The 22,892-nt window shown below is 48.2% G+C and overlaps 1 protein-coding gene across 3 annotated transcripts in view; it reads left to right on the forward strand.

The window, feature by feature from the left end:
• Positions 1 to 22,892, forward strand: part of STUM (stum, mechanosensory transduction mediator homolog) — a 54,110-nt gene that overhangs the window by 23,545 nt on the left and 7,673 nt on the right. Inside the window, exons 2-3 of one of the 3 annotated variants that reach the window (XM_068153588.1) lie at positions 12,002 to 12,181; positions 21,252 to 22,274. In XM_068153588.1, the coding sequence (XP_068009689.1) occupies positions 12,002 to 12,181; positions 21,252 to 21,286 (215 nt within the window). In that variant the 3' untranslated portion in view covers positions 21,287 to 22,274. The remainder of the gene's footprint in view (positions 1 to 12,001; positions 12,182 to 21,251; positions 22,275 to 22,892) is intronic. The other 2 variants (XM_068153587.1, XM_068153586.1) reach the window with 2 other exon arrangements.

Consider the following 22,892-nt stretch of genomic DNA (forward strand, 5'->3'; position numbering starts at 1 on the left):
AGTGCAGCACCACACCTTCAAGCCACGCAGTGTAACTCTATCATGTCCCCTTTAATTCTCTGTTTGAGATGCTTTGGCTCATAAAAAGCATGCACTGAGTTTTCTGAATTGAAAATAAAAGGTCATTTTGTGATTCTCTTGGATGCTTATCACTGCAGATCCCTGAACATTTCTGTCAGTTTTGTTTTACATCCCAACACTTAAAAGATAGCTTTGTCCTCTGGGGTGATTTTGGAGGCTGGCACACTTTATTACACTTTCATTTCAGTTGTCTTGATCTGTAGCAAAACCTCTAATTGCTCTGCAACCCCATCTAACTCTCTAATAAGATTAATTCTGTCTTATGTCTTGGTAGTCTAATTAACGTGATTTGTCTTCACAGTTAAGGACTCCAGGGTATCACAGCAAGCTCAGATTCACTGCTCAGTGAATCTTAGTAGTTAATCTGTCCTTCCACAAGCAGAGCTAATGTGGTTATGCAGCTTTGAAAGGCTAAATGCATTGTAAGACGATGAGAAACACAGATGAGGAGACAGCACAGCTGCAGGCCTCTCCTTGAGCTGTGGCTGCTTGGCCAAATGCAGACAGGGCAGGAGAGACCCACCCTTAACACTGCCTTCAGCCTGCTGCTTTCCTTCTGCTGAATTAGAGCACCCTGAGATGGGCAGTAATGGCACTTCATTAACCTCTGGGAGGGCAGAGGCAGGAAAACAAGTGTGCATTTGATCTGGCTTCACACAGTAAAACAGAGTGTGCCATTCTGAGTCCTTGTACTAGCATGGAAGTGGGGACTGGAAGGTCATGCCTGCCCACCTCCAGCTTTGTGCCTGACAAGTAGTAGCTTGCCTGGTACAGACAACTAAGAATATAGAACCATAGAGGTCTCTTCCAACTGAAACAATTCTAAGTTCATCAAGTCCAGTCATCAACCTAAGTCCACCATGGCCATTAAGCCATGTCCCAAAGTTCCATGTCCACACAGTTCTCAAATCCCTCCAGGGATGGTGACTCCACCACCTCCTGGGGCAACCTGTTCTCATGCCTGACCACTCCAGCAGTGAGTAACTTTTTCCCAGTATCCAACCTAAACTTTTCCTGGCACAACTTCAGGCCACTTCCTCTCATTCTGTCACCTGATACTAGGGAGAGAAGACCAGCCCCTCTTTCTGTTCATCACTGTATAATGGGCAGAAACTTTTGTGAAAGCACTTGAGAATCTGTAGCCTTTTCCTCATTCCGTTTCCACTATGAACACAGCTCTTATTTCCAGCAGTGTTCAGGAACTGGAGGTGTCAGAAAGCTGAAAGCTTTCCTTACAGGTGGTTTCATGGCCACTCTGAAATGGGGAGGAGCTCTCTCCAGACAGTCTGCTATTGATGCTTCCAGTCTTGTCAAGTCTAGGTGAAAAGTCACATCCAAATTATTACAGTATCACTAGCATAAGATAGAATGGCTCAAAGTCTGAGTGTACATCAAGAAAAGAGACAACTGATTTCTGGAGGTGCTCCAGAATTGAGAGTTAGGATCACAGTCTTAAAAATAAGAGAGCTTTTAGCAGAAAGCTGTTTCTGTCTCCTTGGTTCTTCTGTCACTTGGATCCTGAGCTTCTGCAGCAAGTGGGTGCAGAACAACCTGGGACTAAGAGTACCATGAAAAAATAGGAACACCCTAAGCTGGTGTTCCTGGCTAGCTGGTAATAAGAGAGAGAAGTATGAGATGTGGGATAAGCATCTGGTTTAATAGCAGATAGTGTGAATCCAGGAAGTCTGTTCTGTGGAAACAGCTCTGCTTGCTGGTTTCTCTCTGCTGTCTCCTGCCACACAGTTTTAAAGTTGCTGATAAATACATTAGAGCAGCAGGAACTTAGGGCAGATGAGTTTCTAACCAAGAGCCCTGTGCTGTAAACAATGGTTATGCCTTTTGTTCTCATCTCTATTTGTTATAATTGGAAGCCAATTACATTATTTCTCCCAATGATGGCATACTTCATAAGGATGCAAATTCATTTAATTTCTCTCCTCATTCCATTAGCAAAGGGAAAAAATAAAACCAAGCATTGAGCAGAAGCAAGGCTGCAGTGTCTTGGTTCTTTCATAGCAGCAGAACAAGGGACATGTCATCTAGCCTCCCTGACTCCCCAGCATGCAGGCAGCTTCATAGCAATCATCTGCCTTACAGACTACAGAGTACAGCTGGGGAACTGTGCTAGCTTTACCCAAGCCAGTCAAGCTACGGGCAAGAAGCAAGTCAGACTAGCCTCTGCAGAGCCCAAGCAGCTGGACTGCCCAAAGGATGGCTTCTTTACATCCAACAAAGCATCTCTGCCTGTCACTGCAGTCAGCAGGACAGCATCCTGAACAGCTATAGAATCACAGAATGGACTGGGTTGGGAAGGATGTTTAATGGTCATCTAGTTCAAGCCCACTCCAGAAAGCAGGGGCATCCCCAACTAGATCAGGTTGCTCAGAGCCCCATTAAGCCTAACCTTAAATGTCTCCAGGGATGGGGCTTCCACCACCTCCCTGGGCAAGCTGTTCTACCACCCTCATAGTAAAGAGCTTCTTCTTAATGTCCAATCTAAGTCTACCCTAGTTTAAAGCCATTGCCCCCTGTCCTATTGCTAAATGTCCTTGTAAACAGTCCCTCCCCAGCTGTTTTGTAGGCCCCTTTCTAGTACTGGAAGGCTTGTCATAAGGTCTCCCTGGAGCCTTCTGTTCTCCAGGCTGAATAACCTGAGCTCCCTAAGGCTGTCTTTGTAGCAGAGGTGAAACTTGGACAGGAAGTGATAAGTGGCAAAGAATTTCCAAGATGGCATCATGCCACAAGGAGAGGTACTGCAGAAGACCGTACTTCTGGTGTAGATGGGCTTATCTCAAGCCATTCATTTCCTGTTGAATGTGCCCCTGTGGCCAAGAGGGCAAATGACATCCCGGGGTGTATTAACAAGAGTGTGGCTAGCAGGTCAAGGAAGGTTTTTCTTCCACTCTGCTCTGCCCTAGTGAGGCCACATTTGGACTGTTGTGTCCAGTTCTGGGTTCCCCAGTTCAAGACAGACAGGGAACTATTGGGGGAGTCCAGTGGAGGCTACGAAGATGCTGAGAGGACTGGGGCATCTCTGTAAGGAGGAAAGGCAGAGAAACCTGGGGCTGTTTAGCCTGGAGAAGACTGAGAGGAGATCTCATTAATGTTGATAAAGATCTGAAGGGTGGCTGTCAAGAAGGGGCCAGTCTCTGTTCAGTGGTGTCCTGTGATAGGACAAGGGGCAATGGATACAAACTGGAACACTGGAAGTTCCACCTCACCATGAAGAAAAAAACCTCTTTACTGTGAGGGTGACAGAGCACTGGAGCAGGCTGCCCAGAGAGGTTGTGGAGTCTCCTTCTCTGGAGGCTTTCAGAACCAGTCTGGATGTCTTCCTTTGTGATCCTGCTTTGGCAAGGGGCTGGACTCAATCTCTAGAGGCTCCTTCCAACCCCTACCATTCTGTGATCCTGTAACTGTAGGCAGTAGGTATTTTTTTGGTGCACCCTTCCCATTTCCTATGTCTAGGTTTCTGTGCAGCAATATTTTTACCCCTTGTACTTCTGGGAAATTGTAACTTCTTTGCAGTGGTTCATACTATCATAAAGCCTATTGCAAAATGTCCATGGCAATTCTTGAACCACATCTTTTATACAAGAAGGAGAAAAGAAAATGAATTAGTTCAGGAATCAGGCAGATAGCAACTTGGAAAAATGATTCACCAACAGCAAGTCCTGGCAGAAGTCTGAGGTCAGTTCCACCAGCAAGGGTTATGCAGTGGGTTCCTGCATCTCCCTTCATCAGAAACTCTTTAATCTCAAATACTTCAAGCACCCCCTTAACTTCAAGCATCAAGTCAACAGAATTAAAGGATAGGACTATATTGGAAAACTTCATCCAAGGACTGTGGAATGTCTGGCAATGGAACAAGCTGTACTGCAATCACACTATTTATGGGTGGCTGCTTGTAAGTGTTCAAAACATTGCAGTGCTGCAGAGTAAAAATAATGCTGATGGCTTAGTGTATAATTAAAGCTTTAGTAAATCACTTCACCTTCCTGCAGCCCCCCTCTCCCCCCAAGTAATTTGAGATTTTGCTGGGTATTTTTAGACTTGAAGTCTGTTGCAGTCTGAAAGTTTGGAAGTCTGAAAGTTTGTTGCAATCAAGCTCTGGAGTTTGTGTTAAAAAACCTCTGCATTTTCAGAAGAGTTAGCTTCTTTCCTAAAGCATTAAATAGAAGCAGCAGCTCACTTTTGATGCAAAGGCAGTACTGTCTTACTTCCACCTAGGCCATCTTCTGTAGATGCTACATAAACACTGCCAAGTCTGTTCTGACAACACAAACCTGCTAATGACAGAGATGCAGAGCTCAGTGCTGGGTGGTGATGCACTGAGGCACTGTGATCAGCTGAGGGGCCATGGGCACACATATACTAGAGAGTGCCCACTACAGGCTACAAGGCTGAAGGAGGGACTGTAACTGTCTTATGAGGAAAGGCTGAGAGCCCTGGGGCTATTTAGCCTGGAGAAGAGAAAACTGAAGAAATCCTGTGGATGTTTACAAATATCCCAAGTGTGGATGGCCAGAAGAAGGGGACAGTCTTTTCTCCATGGTGTCCTGTGTATGCATTGCCCCTTGTCCTACCAATCTGGAACACAGGAATTTTCACTTCAACATGAAGAAAAAAGGTCTTTCTTGTGAGGATGCTCTGGAGCAGGCTGCCCAGAGAGGTTGTGGAGGCCTCTTCTCTGGAAACTTTCATAACCTGCCTGGATGCATTCCTGTGTGACCTGCCCAGGTGATCTTGCTTTGGCAGGGGGGTTGGACTTCATACCCAGAGGTTCCTTCTAACCCCTGCCATTCTAAGATTCTATGACTTTCTCCACCAGAGAGGCTTCAGTGCCTTCCCTGGGCTTCAAAGGGAGTGTGGCAGGGAGGGACATGGTGACACCACAACAGATGTGGCTTTGCTTGTTACCATTCCATGACACAATGCTGTGAGACATGCTGGGCATTTTTCATGTATGTAGAGAAACCAGAAAGCTAATCCCATGTACAGCCTGCCTTCTGCAGACTCATAACAAATCCTGTGGACACAAGAGTTGCAAGCACCACCTCTCACTTGTCAGTAACTATATATTTTTGTCCATTGCAAGGCCAAAATGACCAGAGCCAGAATTCACCTTGAACATCCTTCTGATATGGAAGGGGAAAATAAAAACAATGTGCTGGCAGAAGCTAAACAAAGCATTTTTAATAGCAGGCCACAAAGGGAAATTCATGAGCTACTCACCATGGCAACATCTAGATTCTGTCACGTTTGCTGCCTCCACTCTCTCCTCCTTCCTTTTCTCTTCCTCCTTCTCCAATCCTTCAGCTCCCACTGCTCTTGCCCGGGTCCTGCCCACACCACCGTCTACAACCTCTTTTTGGGTAGCTGTTGAATGAGGCTGATACTGGCCTCTTCTCCCAAGTAACTAATGAGAGGACAAGAGGAAATGGCCTCAAGCTGCATCAGGGGAGGTTTAGGTTGGATATTAGGAAGAATTTCCTCCCAAAAAGGGTTCTCAGGCATTGGAACAGGCTGCCCAGGGAGGTGGTGGAGTCACCATCCCTGGAGGTATTTAAAAGACACAGAGGTGGTGCTTCGGGACATGTTTTCATGGTGCTGTTTTAGCAGTAGTGGTGGGATTCTGAGCAGTTGCACTTGATAACCTCAAAGGTCTCTTCCAACCAAACAGTTCTATGATTCAGCAGATACCAACAGAGCCCTTTCTTGGGAAAGTTGCACTAGTTCTCTTCTCCTCATTGTAATCCCAAGGACTACAGCTTAGCATCACGAGCAAAAGGCCTCCACAACTGAGCCAACTCCTTGCAGTTCAAACTAGAGCATAAACCCAAATTCAGGGCACTCAGGACCCAAAGATACCACATTCACTGTAATACAGAGGAAAGCAGTGCAACCCACCTTCCTCTGCTCACCCAAAAGCAAGAACCTGTACATCTCATGGATTTTCAGCACGTCGCTGACACCTGCCTTCTAGATCTGCCAGCACTGTTTAATGACAGCTAATCATCATTTTACTTAACACATCCAAAGGTACATCAGACATGTCCCCACACACAGCACTCCCCTGACACAATACAGCTTCTACAGGTACATCTCATCCACAAAAACCACACACTCATTAATTGCATCTCCCACCACTGATTCAGCAGCCTTTGCTGTTCCTACAGACACCACAAATCTCATTTCCCTCTCCTTCCCAGCTTTGCTTGTGCTTACCTGCAGCTGCACTTCATGGTTGTGATGCTCTTAGGTGGATGGCTGGACTCAATGTTCTCAGAGGTCTCTTCCAACCAAAATAATTGGATGACTCTGGTGATGTGGTCCCTGTGGTAGCAGGAAAGGAGGCAGCATCCCACTGCTTTATTTACTCCTAGTCCTATAAGGTAACATCTTAAATGACCTCCAGCTTTGTAGGGGAAAGAAGAGGCATCTCCAGCTCCTTCCTGGCTCCAGGCTTTTATAGAGGAGACTATGACCAGCAGCAGCAGCTGCTCCCCATACTGCCCCTGACTGCAGTAATTTGGGTGTCAGCTGTTCCTCCACCTGTAACAGGGCAGCTCATCAGCTTACAGAAGAGATGCTTTCTGTTGTGACATTTCAGGTATCTGCTAGCCAGAGGGAAGCCCACTAACAAGTTCTGCTTAAATGACTTACACTGTGGCAATCAGTGTGTTGTCTTGCCCTGGTTTGTACTGTGGCTCCAAACAGGATCCCACTTCTGATGTTTCTGGGAAGGTGCCATTAGATTGCTCACAGCCAGGTCCTCCACATGGAATGTGCCAAGTTCTGTGTTTGCAAAAACAGGAGAGAAAAAGTCATCTCATGGAGCTTAAGGTGAATACCACAGTCCCTGCTGCATTCAGTTGGACACAGGAGAGGCTCTGGACTTGACCTCATGTCTTCCTCCACTCCAGATGAGTCACCCAAACAGTAATAAGCAAAGAGACCTCTTCCCAGGGTGTGAGTTTTTCCTCTAAGAGATAAAAAACCATTCCTCTCCCTTACTATTGCAGTGTACTCTCTGAGGCCAAGAACCAGCAGGTGATGCTCTTGGGAAGCCCATGGCTGCCAGGGTACCAGCGTACACTGGAGACTTCATCTTGCATGGCAGTGGACCAGAGAGGAGAGAAAGGGGGGGAAAAATCCCTCATTTCTCTCTCCTGCAGTTGTGTTCTCCCCTTTGTGTGCAGTGGGTTAAACTATTGAAACCAAAAAGCCTTCCATATTTACTGGTGTAATCTAAAAATACTCCAGTTCTGCTGACAGCAAAAGCAAACACAGGCTCCCAGGGGCTTTCTTCCCTTGCTGAAAACAGTGCTTGGTGCTCCAGCTGGCTGACACTGCCCAAAGTGAGATGACATGAGTTGAAAGAGCAAACTTCCCATCCTTTCCCAGCCTTGCTGTGCATGGCACCTCCATCCTCTGTCCCTTTGCTGTTCCAGAAGGGCTAACCTCAGCTCCCAGGCCTGCCTCCCTCCCCAGTCTCTAGTACCAGCTGGTGCCAGGTGTATGTGCCAGGGCTGTATGGCTCAGCGAGGTGATTGCAATGGACCCTAATGGCCCATGAGGCTAAAAGAGCAAACTTGTTAAGAGGTGTAGGACATTCACCACCCTCCTCCTGTCCCCAAAGAGGCTGTATTAATTCACTGTTTCTAATAATCCCAGATTTTGCTGTGGTTTGGGTATATATAAGGCAACAAAGCTGGTGAAGGGTCTTAAGAACAAAGCTTATGAGGAGCCACTGAGAGAGCTCAGCTTGTTTAATCTGGAGAACAGCAAGCTGAGGGGAGAACTCCTCACTCTCTACAGCTACCTGCAGGGAGGTTGTAGAGAGGTGGGGGTCACTCTGTTCAATCAAGTAGCAAGTGATAGGACAAGAGGGAATGACCTCAGCTTGCACCAAAGGAGGTTTAGGTTGGAGATCAGGAAAAATTGCTTCACTGCAAGAGTAGTCAGGTACTGGAACAGGCTGCCCAGGGAGGTGGTGGAGTCACCATCCCTGGAGGTGTTCCAGAAACCTGTGGCCATGCCACTTTGGGACAGCCATGGTGGTCTTAGGTTGATGGTTGGAATCAATCATCTTAGAAGTCTTTTCCAATCTAGGCAATTCTGTGATTGTGTGATTTTCCTTTGGGAAGCTAAAGGAAAAGCTTGATATGATAACCTGCTGTTACACTGGCATAGCTGCAGGGGATTTTAGTTTGTGTCTGCTTGTGAAGTTAGCAGTTTTTGTTTGCTGGTTACACTCACAGCCTGAAACCTTTCTGAGCAGCTGATTTATTTGGCTAACATCATCCCAGCTCAGTCTGTGTGCCAAGTTTATGATTGCTTGGCTATGAGGCATTCAAGTGTCTAAACACTTGGTCAGGAAGGAGAATGGTTTGGTGTCCCAGCTCTGGTGCCAGCCAGGTGATAGCAGCAGATAGCACTCCCTTGCCTTCCTCCTCCTCCTCCTTTCTACCTCTCTGCTTCCAGCTGCAAACACTTCCATATTTGGCAATGTGTAACTGCAGTGGCTTCTCAAGGGGAAAACATCTGCTTTGGCAAGTACAGTTAAGACTTTTTTCTGCTTCACATTTTGAAGCATATGTGGACTAGGGGAAAAATACTTCCACCTGAAATTGTGCCAGGAGAAGTTTAGGTTGGACACTAGGAAAAAAATTTCTTTCCTGCAAGAGTGGTCAGGCATTGGCACAGGCTGCCCAGGGAGGTGGTGGAGTCACTGTCCCTGGAGCTGTTCAGCAAGTGTGTGGCCATGGCACTTCAGGATGTGGTTTAATGGCCATGGTGGTCTTAGGTTGATGGTTGGACTTGATGATCTTAGAGGTCTTTTCCAGCTGAACCAGTTCTGTGATTCTGTGACCTTATGCCTGCTGGCATGTCTCAAATCTAATCATAACTAATGAAGAAAATGCACTGGCAATGGAAAATTAATTGGCTCCTCTGTGTACAAAAGTGGCCTGAAGAGAGAATCAGAAGGGAAGGGCCCTGGGATTTTTCATCCTGCATCCATTCCTTGAGAGAAGGACAGATCTGCTTTGGTTGCTTTGTTCCTTTCTGAATGACACTAGCCATTAGCTTAGTCACTGTGGTGGCCAGGGCATTATTTAGCTAACTCAGCACATCGCTCTGATGATGTGGAAAAAAATCTTAAAAGCTCAGCTGGAAGGAGTTGAAATTGTAGCTAAAGAATTGGTGCTCATTTACAACAATTTTTTGCCACACATCTTAGAAGAGTTAAAGGTGAGGCAAGAGTGGAATATTTTCATTTGAAGATGAATCACAGAGTGCCTGGTTGGAAGGAACCCCAAGGATCATCTGGTCCAACCTTTCTAGACAGTAGTGTAGTTGAAATGAGATGGCCTCAGCACCCTGTCAAGATGAGTCTTAAAACTGTCTAATGCAGGGGAAGAGAGAAGCACTTCCATTTGGCAAGATTTTGCCTCCTAATGGGAAAAGCTAAACCTCCAGTCTCTGATCTTGCCTCAATCCACATTTAATCTCAGAGAGTGCTGGGGTCAAACTCTGCAGACAACAGTTTCAGGAAGCAGAGAGGAATATTCCAGGCTTCCTTCTGCTTTGGAAACACTATAAAGCTTCAGTAAGGTTGGAAAAGATGTCTAAGATCATTATATCCAACCATCAACCCTAAAACATGTCTGGAAGTGCCCTATCTACATGGGTTTTGAACACCTCCAGGGATTGTGACTCCACCACCTCCCTGGGCAGCCTGTTCCAGTGCCTGACCACTCCTTCAGTAAGGATATTTTTTCTAATATCCAATTTGAACCTCCCCTGGCACAGCTTGAGGCCAGTAGGTGAAGCAGGGCAGAGGTTTCATGTAATCCCACATGGAAGACACAGAAGCCATGGAAAGAAAGCCACAGAGTAAGAGACAGCCTTTCTGTAACAAGCAATGTGCCATCCTTTGGGATTAAAACAATTTCCCCTTTTCCTCTGTGCAGACCTTTTGGTTTGGTGGATAAGGGGATGAAACCCTGCCTACAAAAGCCAAGCAGTCAGAGGACAAAGTCATAGAATCATAGAATTGTTAGGGTTGGAAGGGACCTCAAGGATCATCCAGATCCAACCTCCCTGCCATAGGCAGGGACACCTCACACTACATTAGGTTGCTCACAGCCACATCCAGCCTGGCCTTCAAAACCTCCAGGGATGAGGCTTCCACTACCTCCCTGGGCAATCTGTGCCAGTCTCTCACCACCCTCATGGGGAAGAACTTCTTCCTAACATCCAATCTGAATCTACCCACTTCTACTTTTTCCCCATTCCCCCTAGTCCTATCACTACCTGACACCCTAGTCCAGGGGGGATATCTCACAGACAAGAATCACAGAATGCATCAGGTTGGAAGGGATCCTCAATGGTCAGCTTTTCCACACCCCCTGCAGTGAGCAAGGACATCTCCAACTAGATCAGGTTGCTCAGACACCCATCAAGTTTGACCTTGAATGTCTCCAGGGATAGGGCCTCAACCACTTCTCTGGGTAACCTGTCAAGAAGGTTGCTTGAAGGTTGAGAAGATGCTGCCTCTCTCCCTGCCAGCAATGCCCTGCCATAAGGCTGCCTCTTACCATTCCAGCATCACTCACCTGCTCCCCTCCACCATGGAAGGGTGGGTGGGAGTACAAAATCAGGTCCAGCCAGCAGCAGGAAGATGAGCTGGGTTTTAGGAGATGGTGGAATGTTAGGAAGATGCTGGAGCTGAAGGCAGCAAAGGATGGAGAGATTAAAAATAGGCTGTAGTCAGACTTCTCCAGCTTTTCAGCATCTTAACTGCCTGTGTGAGCCACTGAAGAGGCAGCAATGTAAAGAGATTATCTCTTCCACCCCACTGACAGTGCAGGGGGAAATGATGTTTTGCTCCTAACCAGATCCTGCTCTCTCTGGTGATGACTTCTGGAAGGATGTGAATTGAGTGCTTCCTCCCTGTCTTCAGTCAAACTGAGGGACTCCCTCCTTCCCCCAAGTTTAAGGCATTGAAGATGAGCTCCTTCATTCATATCTTACTGGGTGTTTGCAGGCTCCCATCCTTTGATAGGAAAGAGGGAATGCTTTTTGAAAGCCACTAGATAGTGTGCTGCATGGTTTTTAACTCAAAATATTGAATTAACAGGACAGAGTGGGTGGAAAGTTGGCAGAAAAGGACCTGGGGGTGCTGGTTGGCAGCTGGCTGAACATGAGCCAGCAGTGTGCTCAGGTGGCCAAGAAGGCTACCAGCATCTTGGCCTGGATCTAGAATAGTGTGGCCAGCAGAATAGGGAAGTGATTGTCCACTTGTACCCAGCATTAGTGGGGCCACACCTGGACTGGGTTCACCTGTATTTCAATATCTGAAGGGAACCCAGAGGAAGGTTGGGGAGGGGCTGTTTAGAAGGGCCTGTAGCAATAGGATGAGTGTCAATGGTTTGAAACTAGAGCAGGGTAGATTTAAGCAAGTTCTTCACAATAAGAGTGGTAAAATACTGGAACAGGTTGCCCAGAGATGTGGTTGAGACTCCATCCCTGGAGACATTCAAGGTCAAACTTGATGGGTCCCTGAGCAACCTGATCTAGTTGGACATGTTCCTGCTCACTGCAGGGGAGTTGGACAAGATGACCTTTGAGGGTCCCCTCCAGCCTGATGCATTCTGTGATTCTGTGCCCAACCCCAAAGGGTGTTTTTCCTGTCCTGGTTTCCCAGTATCTGTGTTATTCAACAGCATACAGCAGCCTGCTCAAGTGAGACGTGGCTGTGCCTCCATTTATCCTCCTGGATAAAATGGAGCTTTTTCAGCACTGCAGTGGGAGCACAGAAAGTGGGCTGCTATGAGACAGCATGGATCTAAGGGCTGAACCTGGCCTAAAGCTGTGGCTGTTACTGGGTGCTTTGTTGCTGCTCTCTCCCTAGGAACATTTGTCTCGGCTTTCACGGTGCTGTGTGGAGCCCGGACCGACCTGCCCGACAGGCACATGTGTTGTGTCTTCTGGCTGAACATTGCTGCTGCCCTGATTCAGATCCTGACAGCGATTGTGATGGTTGGCTGGATTATGAGTATATTTTGGGGGATGGACATGGTCATTCTTGCAAGTAAGTACAGCATGCTCACCCCTCCACTTCTCCCCTCCATGGCCCCATGTTGCCAGGTCCCGGCTAACACCACTGCAAGCCACTGGAGTGTGCTGTAGGGAAGAAGAGCCACAAGATGGGCTCTGCGAGTTCATGAGAGGAGTTGCTGGGAGGCTCCTGGGATGGATTTGTGACACTTCTGGAAGAGTCTACCAGTCCATCATGTGGGCCAGGGTCTTCCTTCCTCCTTTATAAAATGAAAAGTGGAGGAAGGGGTGAGGCTCCACAGCAGACAGCAGTCTGGAGCCCCTTCTGCCCTGGTACATCAAGAAAGCCCTTTCTCTCTTGCAACAGCTGCACCACTCTGGTTAGTGACACCTTCCTGTGAGACCAGTTGTGCTCCCGAGGAGAGCAGAGCCAGCTGTCCCCACAAAAGCCCTGGGGACTCTCTTGAGCTCTCCCCTTCCCAGAGTACATTTACCCAAAGGCTTTTTTTCACTTTTCAGAGAAAGTTCTTGGGCTGTTGAGCTACTTCTAGATGAATTTCCCACACAGTTTTTAAGGAACCTCCTAAACATTAGGCTAGAGGAAGAAGAGAAGAATCAGACCACCCAGTTAGTAAATCTTACCAGTCTGGAATACAGCCTCTGTAATTTTTTCTGTTAAAGACTCATACTGATGTAAAAGTTGTAACCTAGCTGCATCATATCTCCTGTATCACACTGCAGTGAATGAAGGGGACAGCCTCACCTGCCCTCCAAAGCTAGAAGCAGCCCACAGCTCAGGGTGCTGGTTGCATCTCTAAGATCCCACTCCCTTTCTGAAGGCTCACAGAGGCCAGCAGGTATTGCCCCAAACCAAACAGATCTGGGATCCTTAAGGCTGGCAGGGCAGGCAGTTCACAAAGCACACACTTCTCCCAGAGAAATGTCTTGCCAGCAGCTTTTACTTCTTAGTCTGGGGGCTTTACTTTGTCATCTCATGACATCTGTGGCTGCGTGGCAAAGGAGGAGAGAATCTTAGGAAACAAGTCTCCAGTTTGTCATCTCATGATATCTGTGGCTGCAAGGCAGAGGAGGAGAGAAAAAAAGTCCCAGAAAATTGCCAGGAACCTGCCTAAAGATGAAGTGTTTAAAAAGGGCAGGAAATCAGTGCACACCTTCAGCTGCCAAACCCATGGGCTACACCCTCCCACCAAACCCTCTGCTTCAATTTACAGGCTGAATTCAGGGCAATCCCCAGACAGAGATGCAGCAAATGCTGGGTATTAGAAACCTGAACATGAGTGAGGAAAAAGGCTTTCCTCAGGATGAAAGCAGCAGTACCTTTTCTTTTTTTAACCCTGCAAACCAAGTTTGCTCTCAGATGTACCTGCAGAGCATAAGGTGTGAATCAGTGTGTATGTTCCATGTCTTGAAGAACCTGCCCAATTTGTGTGTGATCTTATAATTTACATGTTCATAATCACCCCCTCTTCAGCTTAGGGGTGGTCAGTGGAGTTCAATTCAGCTGGCAGCTGGTCACAAGTGGTGCTCCTCAGGGCTCAGCGTTGGGACCACTTCTGTTTAACATCTTTATTGATGATCTTGATACGGATACAGAGAGCTAGCAAGTCAAGGGAGATGATTCTCCCCCTCTACTCTGCTCTGGTGAGACCCCACCTGGAGTACTGTTGTCCAGTTCTGGAGCCTCGACTACAGGAAGGATCTGGAGGTGCTGGAGCATGTCCAGAGAAGGGCCATGAGGATGATCAGAGGGAGACAGACTGAAGGAGTTGGGGCTGTTCAGTCTGGAGAACAGAAGGCTCCAAGGAGACCTTACTGTGTTCTTCCAGTATCTTAAGGGGGCCTACAGGAAAGCTGGGGAGGGACTTTTTAGGGTATCAGGGAGTGATAGGACTGGGGGGAATGGAACAAAAATAGAAAAGGGTAGATTCAGATTGGATGTTAGGAAGAAGTTCTTCCCCATGAGGGTGGTGAGAGACTGGCACAGGTTGCCCAGGGAGGTGGTTTTTAAGGCCAGGCTGAATGTAGCTCTGAGCAACCTGCTGTAGTGTGAGGTGTCCCTGCTTGGTTGCGCTTGGTTGGACTTGGTGATCCCAGGGGGTCTTTTCCAACCCAAATGATTACATGATTCTATGATATCCCTCTGCTGGACAGCCTCTCTGTGCCGTTTGCTGGCTGTCAGGACCCAGTTCTGGAGTTGTGGGGAGAGGCAGGTAAGTACCTATGTAAATAAAGAGGTGAAACCTTGGCTTGCTTTTATCCATAGTCCTGTTCCTGTCTGTCCTCCAGGTGGAGAGGCTGGGGCTCAGGAGGGTCTTTCTGGTTTTCATAGACTCATTAAGGTTGGAAAGTTTACCAGTTTGGTTGCTGGGGAAAACCATGTTGGAAGAATCACTCCAGAGCTGTTCCTGCACCAGGTTGGACTCTACCAGTTTGGGAATCAGAAGCGGGGTGAGCCACATGGGGTGGGGATTCTCAGACCAATAGGTCCCTGAACACAGCAACAGTATTTTATCCTGGCCTCTCTGGTGGCAGTAGAGAAGTCCATGTCTCTAATGTTAACCAGCTAGATATCATCTCACAAGTTGCAACCCTTGGCATTTCCTTGCCAGCTCATTAAATAGCTAAGGTTTCAGGTTAAATTAAATAGCTAAGGTTTAAATTAAATAGCTAAGGTTTCAGTTTAAATTAAATGGCTAAGGTTTAAGTTTAATGGCTAAGGTTTAAGTTTAAATTAACTAGCTAAGGCTTAAGTTTAATAGCTAATATCCTGGTGGGAGTCTGTTAGAGACCTTAGCTATCTGCCTCCATGGCCTTTCCCCTGATTCTTACCCATTACCAACCTCATCATCACCATTGCTAACATCAATACAGTCAACACTCCCTGACATACAGGACCACACCACTGCCTCTCCTTCCTTGCCTACCCTCTCTGAAGTGTTTGTAGCCATTCATTGTGGCACTCCAGCCATGTGAGGCACCTCACCACGTTTCAGTGCTGGCCACTACAACATAATTTTCCTGATAGGCAGGAGGAACTAGAAGCCATTGTACACTAATGCATGGAGCCCACGCTGTGTGCATTAGTATAGATGCCCTTCAGTTGGTCTCAGGGTCTTGCCACCTTTTTGTAGGGAGAAGTCCCAATTCCTGCCTCTCTGTTCAAAAATGCTCTTGTGGTTGCTGATTCATCAGTGCCCCTTTGCTGCCCTGTGGGTCTCCACTCCCTGCCTCCCCTGACACAGCAGGCTGACACACCTTGCTACCACACCATCCTTCAAATGTTGGTCTGCTGGCCTCAGGCTTGCTTTCTAGCAAGCCCAGTTTTATGCCCTGCCCCTTTCAGATTTAGTGTAAAGCTCTTTCCATGAGCCCTGCCAGCTCCTGTGCTAGGATCCTTTTCCTCCTTCAAGATGGGTGTATCCCATATGTGGCCAGCAGGCCTGGTGTCCTGTAAATGGCAAGATCTGGCTTCTCTTTCACTGGAAGCTCCCAAGAGTGGGTAGACCTATGTCTGTCAGGAACAAGATGGAACATGGGAAGAGACTGACTGACCTCAGGGATTCCTGTAAGGTGCCCTTTAGTAGGATGTATCCCAGAAGGATGATTAATTCAATGCAGTTTTACTGCCACACTTAATTACTTTTGGCAGCACAATGGCATGGGGCATTTTCTCTGCTAATTTAAATGAATTGCCATCTGGCTCCATTAAAAGCCACAGATACCTTCTTTAAGCAGCCATATGGCTTTAGCCACCATCCCTCACTGTACCTGCTGTCTGCAGACAAAGGCAGATTAAAAGGAAGCACTTAATGCTTTTTGCAGTAAAAATAATCTGGTCTCTCCCCTTGCTGCTGCAAACATCCAGCTGTCCTCCAGCTGTGGCTGGGCAGCACTGCTGTGCTGTGCTCTCCTCAGCCTCCCCCTCACTACTGAGGGGATGAGGCATGGAGCTGAGGCAAAACAGAGCTAATTGGCTAGCCAAGGCCAACTAGAAAAAGAGCCTCCTAAGGCATTCCGGGCAAGTTTCCCTCTGCTAATGGCACACCTTGTCCCCAGCCCACACAGCACACGTCTTCATTAGCTGCATGGTGCAGGATGAATGCAGAGGAATGGCCTTTCCAGGAACTCCCCAGCTGCTCAGAGTTCACTGTAAAAGGTTGTGTGCCATTTCTTTGCAGAATTAATCAATATAGCAATGTCACACTGAGGTGGCACAAGGGACAGAAGCCAGGGACTGTTTGTCCAGGCATTGTTCCGCCTCTAATGAATGCAGCCAAGAAGCCAAGCCATTTTTCTGGAGGAAGCTTCTGCTCAGCTGCTGGCCTCTGAATTAGCAACTTGGGTGGCTGTGCCTGTGACCAAGCAGTGGAGCCATCACTTGTGGTTTCACAGGGTGGGGACTCCTGCCGCAGTCCCTGCTTCTGCAGTGGGCAGCTGACTCTCTGGGGTTGATAACCAGACAGTAATAAGAAATTGCCTGTAATCACACTGTCCACTTGTCTCTCCTTTGCTAATTACAGTGCTCAGACCGTGACTGTGCCAGAGGCAGCAGCAGATGACTGCGTGGTTACTGTATGCTTGGGCTCTGACAGACTTTGCAAAGCCTCTCTTCTCTGCAGGGTCTCTTCTAGGACAGGTAGTGCAGCTTGCCCTGAGAAGGGAAGAGAGCAGAATCATAGAATAGTTGTGGTTGGAAAAGACCTCTATGATCATCAAGTCCAACCATCAACCTAACACCACCGTGGCCAGTAAACCATGTCCCAAAGTGCCACGGCCACAGGTTTCTTGAACACCTCCAGGGGTGGTGACTCCACCACCTCCCTGGGCAGCCTGTGCCAAAGCCTGAGCACTCTTGCAGTGAAGAAATTTATCCTAATATCCAATCTAAACCTCCCCTGGCACAGTTTCAGGCTATTTCCTCTCATCCTATCACTTGATACTAGGGAGAAGAGACCAGAAAGCACTTGAGTGACTTGGAAGAAAATACCCTAAACCAGCTGGTAACCTTCCATGAGATGAAGAAACTTCTGAGGACAAATTGCCCACCCTAGACCTATTATGGCTTTTAAAAAAATCTAAAGACAGCTGTCCCCCAGCCTATGCCTTTTGCAGTTTCCTAGCACATGCTGCAGCAGGGCAAGTTCTTCAAATACTGTAGGAATGTTAAATACACCCAGGGTTTGCAGCAGGCTGAGGCACACCACAGTTGTGAGTGACCTGTGGGCACAAGCTCACAGAAAACTGCAAAAAAAAAAAGCTGTCAGGTGTAGTTCTCCCTGCAGTAAGTTAAAGTGCAGTTAAATCATCATCATCGTGGTGATGATGATTGATGATGATGATCTACCTGCACTTTAACTGTACTGTAATGAAAGATCTAACCAAAGATCATCGAGTCCAACCACTCTCTAACTCTACCAATTCTGCTGCTAAAACCATGTCCCTCAGCACCACATCTCTGAGTCTCCAGGGATGGGGATTCAACCATCTCGAGGGGGAGCCTGTTCCAGTGTTTAATAACCGAGGCCAGAGAGCTGGAAAGCAGATGAGGATTCCCCTAAGAGCTCCAAAGGAAACAACCCAGTTGAAGTGGAAGGATGTTGGAGGATGTTTAGGCCTGGTATGAATGTCTGGTGGTGAAGTAGCTGTGTTCTGTTTACTCTGCAGACCCAACTTACTTGTTCTTTTCTGGTTCTTTGTGTGTTTTGGATATATCATCTACAGTTACATTTCTCCCTCTCTCTTTCTTTCATGTTCCTTTGCCTCCTTTTGTTCACCATCAAAGTCTCACAAGGTAAGTTTGTTCTGTTCTTCCTCCTCATGTCCCATGGCAGCTCCTCACAGACAGGAGTGAGTGCTTGGCTGGGACAAGCAAATTTGGGACTCACTTTGGCTGGTGCTGCCCACTCCCAGCCCAAGTCCACCATGTGCCTGTACCTGTGTGTGTCTGCCTGTCTGTGTGCCTGTTCTGTGGCTGCACAGCCTTGGGAACATGTTCTCTGCCCCTGCAGAGCAGGGGCCTGGTTTCAACCTGAAGACCATTGGGAGGCCACCTTCTGCTATGACCCCAGTCCTGGTGGGAGCAGTTGTGCAGACTGGTTTCTTTTTGCCTCAGTTCTATTTGCAGTTTCAAGCAAGCTTGAGGAAATCAGAGATTTTGTGTGCAGATACTCAGACTACCTTAATCTTGATCCCAGAGCTGTCTGCTCCACAGAACTGCATTTTAGTTTTGTTGTAGGCACACTGATGTAAAGCTGCTTCCTATAGAGCAGCTGTTTCTGTGCAAGAGATGCAGGAACTGTTTTCATGGAGAAAATATTTCATAAAGTTAGCTATTAAAGTACTTAGCATAAAGCAGGTCAGCTTTTGGCTTACCTTCATAGAATCACAGAATGGTTTGGGTGGGAAGGGATATGAAAAATCATCTAGTTCCAGCCCCCTGCCGTGGGCAGGGACACCTTCCACTAGATCAGGTTGCTCAGGGCCCCTGGCCTTGAACAGCTCCAGGGAGGGGACATGCACAGCTTGACTGGACAACCTGTCCCAGTGTCTCACCACCCTCAGTGTGAAGAATTTCTTCTTAATCTCCAGTCTAAATCTCCCCTCCTCAAGCTTCAGTCCCTTCCCCCTCATCCTATCACTACAAGCCCTTGTCAAAAGTCCCTCCTCAGCTTTCTTGTTAGCCCCATTCAGCAGAAGTCTGCTATAGTCTCCTCAGAGCCTTCTCTTCTCCAGGCTGAACAGCCCCAGCTCTCACAGCCTGTCTCCAAGGGGGAGGTGCTCCAGCCCTCTATCATTGTTGTGATCTGCTTTGTACCCACTCCAGCAGTTTGACTTCCTTCTTGTGTTGGGAGCCTCAGAAGTGGACACAGTACTCCAGGTGGGGTCTCATGAGAGCAGAGCAGAGAGGGTGAATCTACCTCCCTCATCCTGGTTGTTGCACTGCTTTTGATGCAGCCCAGCACCCAGTTGCCTTCTGGGCTGCCAGTGCACATTGCCAGCTCACATTGGATTTTTCATCATCTGACACCCCCAAGTCCATCTCCTCCAGAGTGCTCTGAAGCCACTCCTCACCCAGCCTTTATTTGTGCTTGAGATTGCCCTGACCCAGATGCAGGACCTTGCACTTGGCTTTGTTGAACTTAATGAAGAGTTAATCATTCTTCTGAGATGTGAAATTTCAGACTCATTTGACATTCAAAATAGAGAAGTGAGAGGCTACTTGCAATAATTAAGGAAAAAACAAATGCACAAACAAAAAACCTCCAAACCTCCAGATGTTTGAAAGTGTTCTAGTTGAAAGCTCTTCACTACTGAAGGCAGTGCAGGTAAGGACAGTTTTGCTCCTGCTTTAAAAAGGAGATCTTTGGTACTGATACTGTCATCAGGACAATCCCAGCCTCCTTGCAAAAGAAAGCAGGGAAAGCTGCTGGTACAGTTACTCCAACCACCTAGGAAAGTGTGTTTTAAAATCCAGTATTTTTCTCATTATCCTCTATCAGCACAAGAGCTACAACTGTTCTTCTCTTTCCTTGCCCTGGACCCCTTGGGGAGAAGGAGCCTTACCCCATGGGATCTGTAGACTCCCCATAACCACCACATACAAGATGGCAAATGAAGTAGGACCCCAGTCCCCTGAGGAGCTCTGATGCTCAAAGTTGTTTTGGCCTTGCAGTGCTCATGTGGTTGCAATGCAACAGGGCCCTGGTGTCAGTTGGGGCCAAGCATGAGTCAACAGAGAGTCCCCCCCCAGGGGCTTTGCTGCCTTGGTTACAGCCCCATGGCCAGGAGGAGAAGAGAAGGAGTGGAGGAGGAGGGATCCTTCAGTTTCCCAGTGCAGTTGGTTTTGCTGCTGGAAAGCTCCATTTTCTCCAGGCTACTGTGCCCCAATAAAACCATCTGAATTCTTCTGGTCTGGGGTAAAGCAAGTGCATAACAAGGCATTAGGAAAGAGGCCCTAAGGTCTGTGTTTGAACTCAGACATATTAGCCTGTGGTTAGGCCTCTCTCTTCTCCAAGAAATGTTTCTTTACCTCTGCACCACAGTGCAAGTTGGTTGCTGCTGGGTAGAATCATAGAATTGCTTCAGCTGGAAAAGATCTCTCATGTCATTGAGTCCAACCTTCAACATAAGACCACCATGGCCACTAAACCATATCCTGAAGTGCCATGGCCACGCATTTCTTGAACACCTTCAGGGACAGTGACTCTACCACCTCCCTGGGCAGCCTGTTGCAATGCCTGGCCACTTTTGCAGCAAAGGAATTTTTCCTATCTCAAACCTAACCTCCCCCGGCACAATTTCAGGCCATTTCCTGTCCTCCTATCACCTGATACTAGGGAGAAGAGACCAACCCCCACCTCACTTCAACCTCCTTTCAGGAAGTTGTAGAGAGCAATGAGGTCTCCCCTAACCTCCTCTTCTCCAGGCTGAACAGCAATTGCTCTGTTAGGAAAAGCCAGCAGAGGAACTAAAAGGTGAACAGAGGAAGCCAGCCACCTCCTACCTGTCAGTTCCCTGTAAAGAACTCCAGCAGGAAATCACAGACTCAAAGAACATCTTGAGTTCTAAGGTACCTTAAAGACCAGCAAGTTCCAGCTCCCAGAGACATCTCCCACTAGACCAGGTTGCTCAAAGCCTCATCCAGCCTAGTCTTAAAATGCAGCACAGCCAAAAAGGTTTTAGGTTACTGGGCTGTACTGGACTTGCTGGCCGCTGCTACTCAACTCTGCCTTTATAACCTCTTCAAGCAGACATGGCCTTTGCCCACACTGGGGCTGGTGGCAGACAGGCACTGAAGTGCCAGGCAGCCACATCACCGTGCCCAGGAAGCTGGCTGCACCCCAGGGTTGCACTGGGCTTGTGTTGGCTAAAAGCAAGGCAGGGTGGCACGCTGGGCTGAGCCTGCCCCAGTACAGCCTGGCTGCAAAAAGAGGGCAATGTGGCAGTCCTCACATTTCCCACATGCTTTGGCACTCCTGGTAAATGAGGCTCATGGCTTGCTTGAGCCTCGCTGAGGGTCCTCATTCAGGGATCCTCATTAAGAATTAACACTAATCATGTTCCCTTCCCCTCCCTCCTCACAGGCTACAAGGAACAGGGGATCCCACAGCAGCTGTAGTGGCTGGGACAAGTGTGGTCAGAGACACACGGCGAGAGATTTCCTTTGGCAGCTGTGGGCCACGGACCTTTTCATTACCCTTTGTCTTTCTTCTCCCTTTTGTTTTGTGTCCTGTTTGAACCTGGTTCCCCTGCTGGTCCAGCGGAGCGGAGGTGCAGAGCCGCCGACGGAGACTTGCACTGATCCCCCTGAGCAGCCGAGATGGGGCAAGCACAGCGTGGCTTAGGACTGGCCCTGGTCAGCATGTGGTGGGCAGCCAGGAGAAGGAGACATCCCTGGCAAAGGTGGCACCTGGGAAGGCAGCTGAGCCAGGAGAGCAGATGCTGCTTTCACTCTCCTCCCAGGGGGGAGTAGCTGAAGACATTTTGCCTCCTTTTTACACTGTCAAAGGAAACAGCTATGAAGGTCAAATGCCAAGGAGCTATCAATAGATATGTGTACAGTATGTAAAAGCAAACCAGTGGTTCTTCTTCCCCACACCTCCAGAGTCCATCCTTGATGGCTTTGCTGTAGTGGAGGGCTCAGCCCAGCCACCTCCAGGGTCCATCCTGGATGGCTTTGCAGTAGCGGAGGGCTCAGCCCAGCCTGCTCTGCTGTTTGTGTTTATGATGCTCAGTGAAGCTCTGTCCTTGCAGATGTCTTTAGAAACGTGCTTGCTGTGAATGGTATTGTACTGCTGATCTGATTTGAGATGTCCCCTGCATCCATCTGCTGGCACCATGTGAAGATCACACCTCCCCGGACCCTGGGGAGACTTTACCTAGCGAAGGACCAGTGTCCTGCAGCACCCTGCCTCTAGGGTGGTGCTGCCAAAAGCTTCGAGAGTAAAACAATGCTGGGAGAGCCTCCTCTACACCCAACCCTAAAAGGAGACTTTTCCTTCCCTCCCCCCCTCATAAGGACTTCCCAGCAGTGTGTCCATGCTTTGGGAATGGATCCCTTACAGCACAGCATGGCTGAAACAGCATCCTTGCTCCACTTCCCCAGGGTAAGTGCCTAAAGCTTGAGGATTGCGACCTGATGCTAAGCAGATGTTTGATAGCAGTCAGGATTGGAAGGCCCATGGCCAAATGGGGTAGGGCTTTGTTTTTCTGCTTGAATTGGGCATCCAAGCAGAGTGACCCCTCAGATCCTGGCTGCTGCTGCTCTGCTCTCACCCCAGGAGGATCCTTCCAGCAAAAAGGGCTTCACCCAAACCTACTGCCAAAAGTGGGAGGCACTGGAGTGTGACAGAGCTGAAACCTGCTTCCAGCTCATTGCTCCGGTGGAGAGGCAAGGGGACAGCAGTAAACCCTGCTGCTCTACAAGCTCCCAGCCTCTCCTAGCACAGTGGTTCACCTGTAAGGCAGGTTTTCACCTGTCACACAGAGCAGATCCTGTCAGTTCCAATACCCCTTGCTGCAAAGAAAGCTGAAGTGTCAAATAGCAGTGAGTGCCCTTGAGCATACCTATCTCATTGCCTGGTCATTTACAGATAGAAAGTGCAGACCACCTGCCTGTTCTCCATGTGCTTTGTGTTTAACCCTCAGAGGCACTGGAGGAGGATGCTGAGGAGGACAGCCACTTGTCAAGGGTGGAGAGCAACCCTACACTGTGCAGGGCAACT

The sequence above is a fragment of the Melanerpes formicivorus genome, unplaced genomic scaffold (genome assembly GCF_026170545.1).
Source record: "Melanerpes formicivorus ecotype bairdi unplaced genomic scaffold, bMelFor1.0.p_v2 SCAF_26, whole genome shotgun sequence".
Classification (NCBI taxonomy): Eukaryota; Metazoa; Chordata; class Aves; order Piciformes; family Picidae; genus Melanerpes; species Melanerpes formicivorus.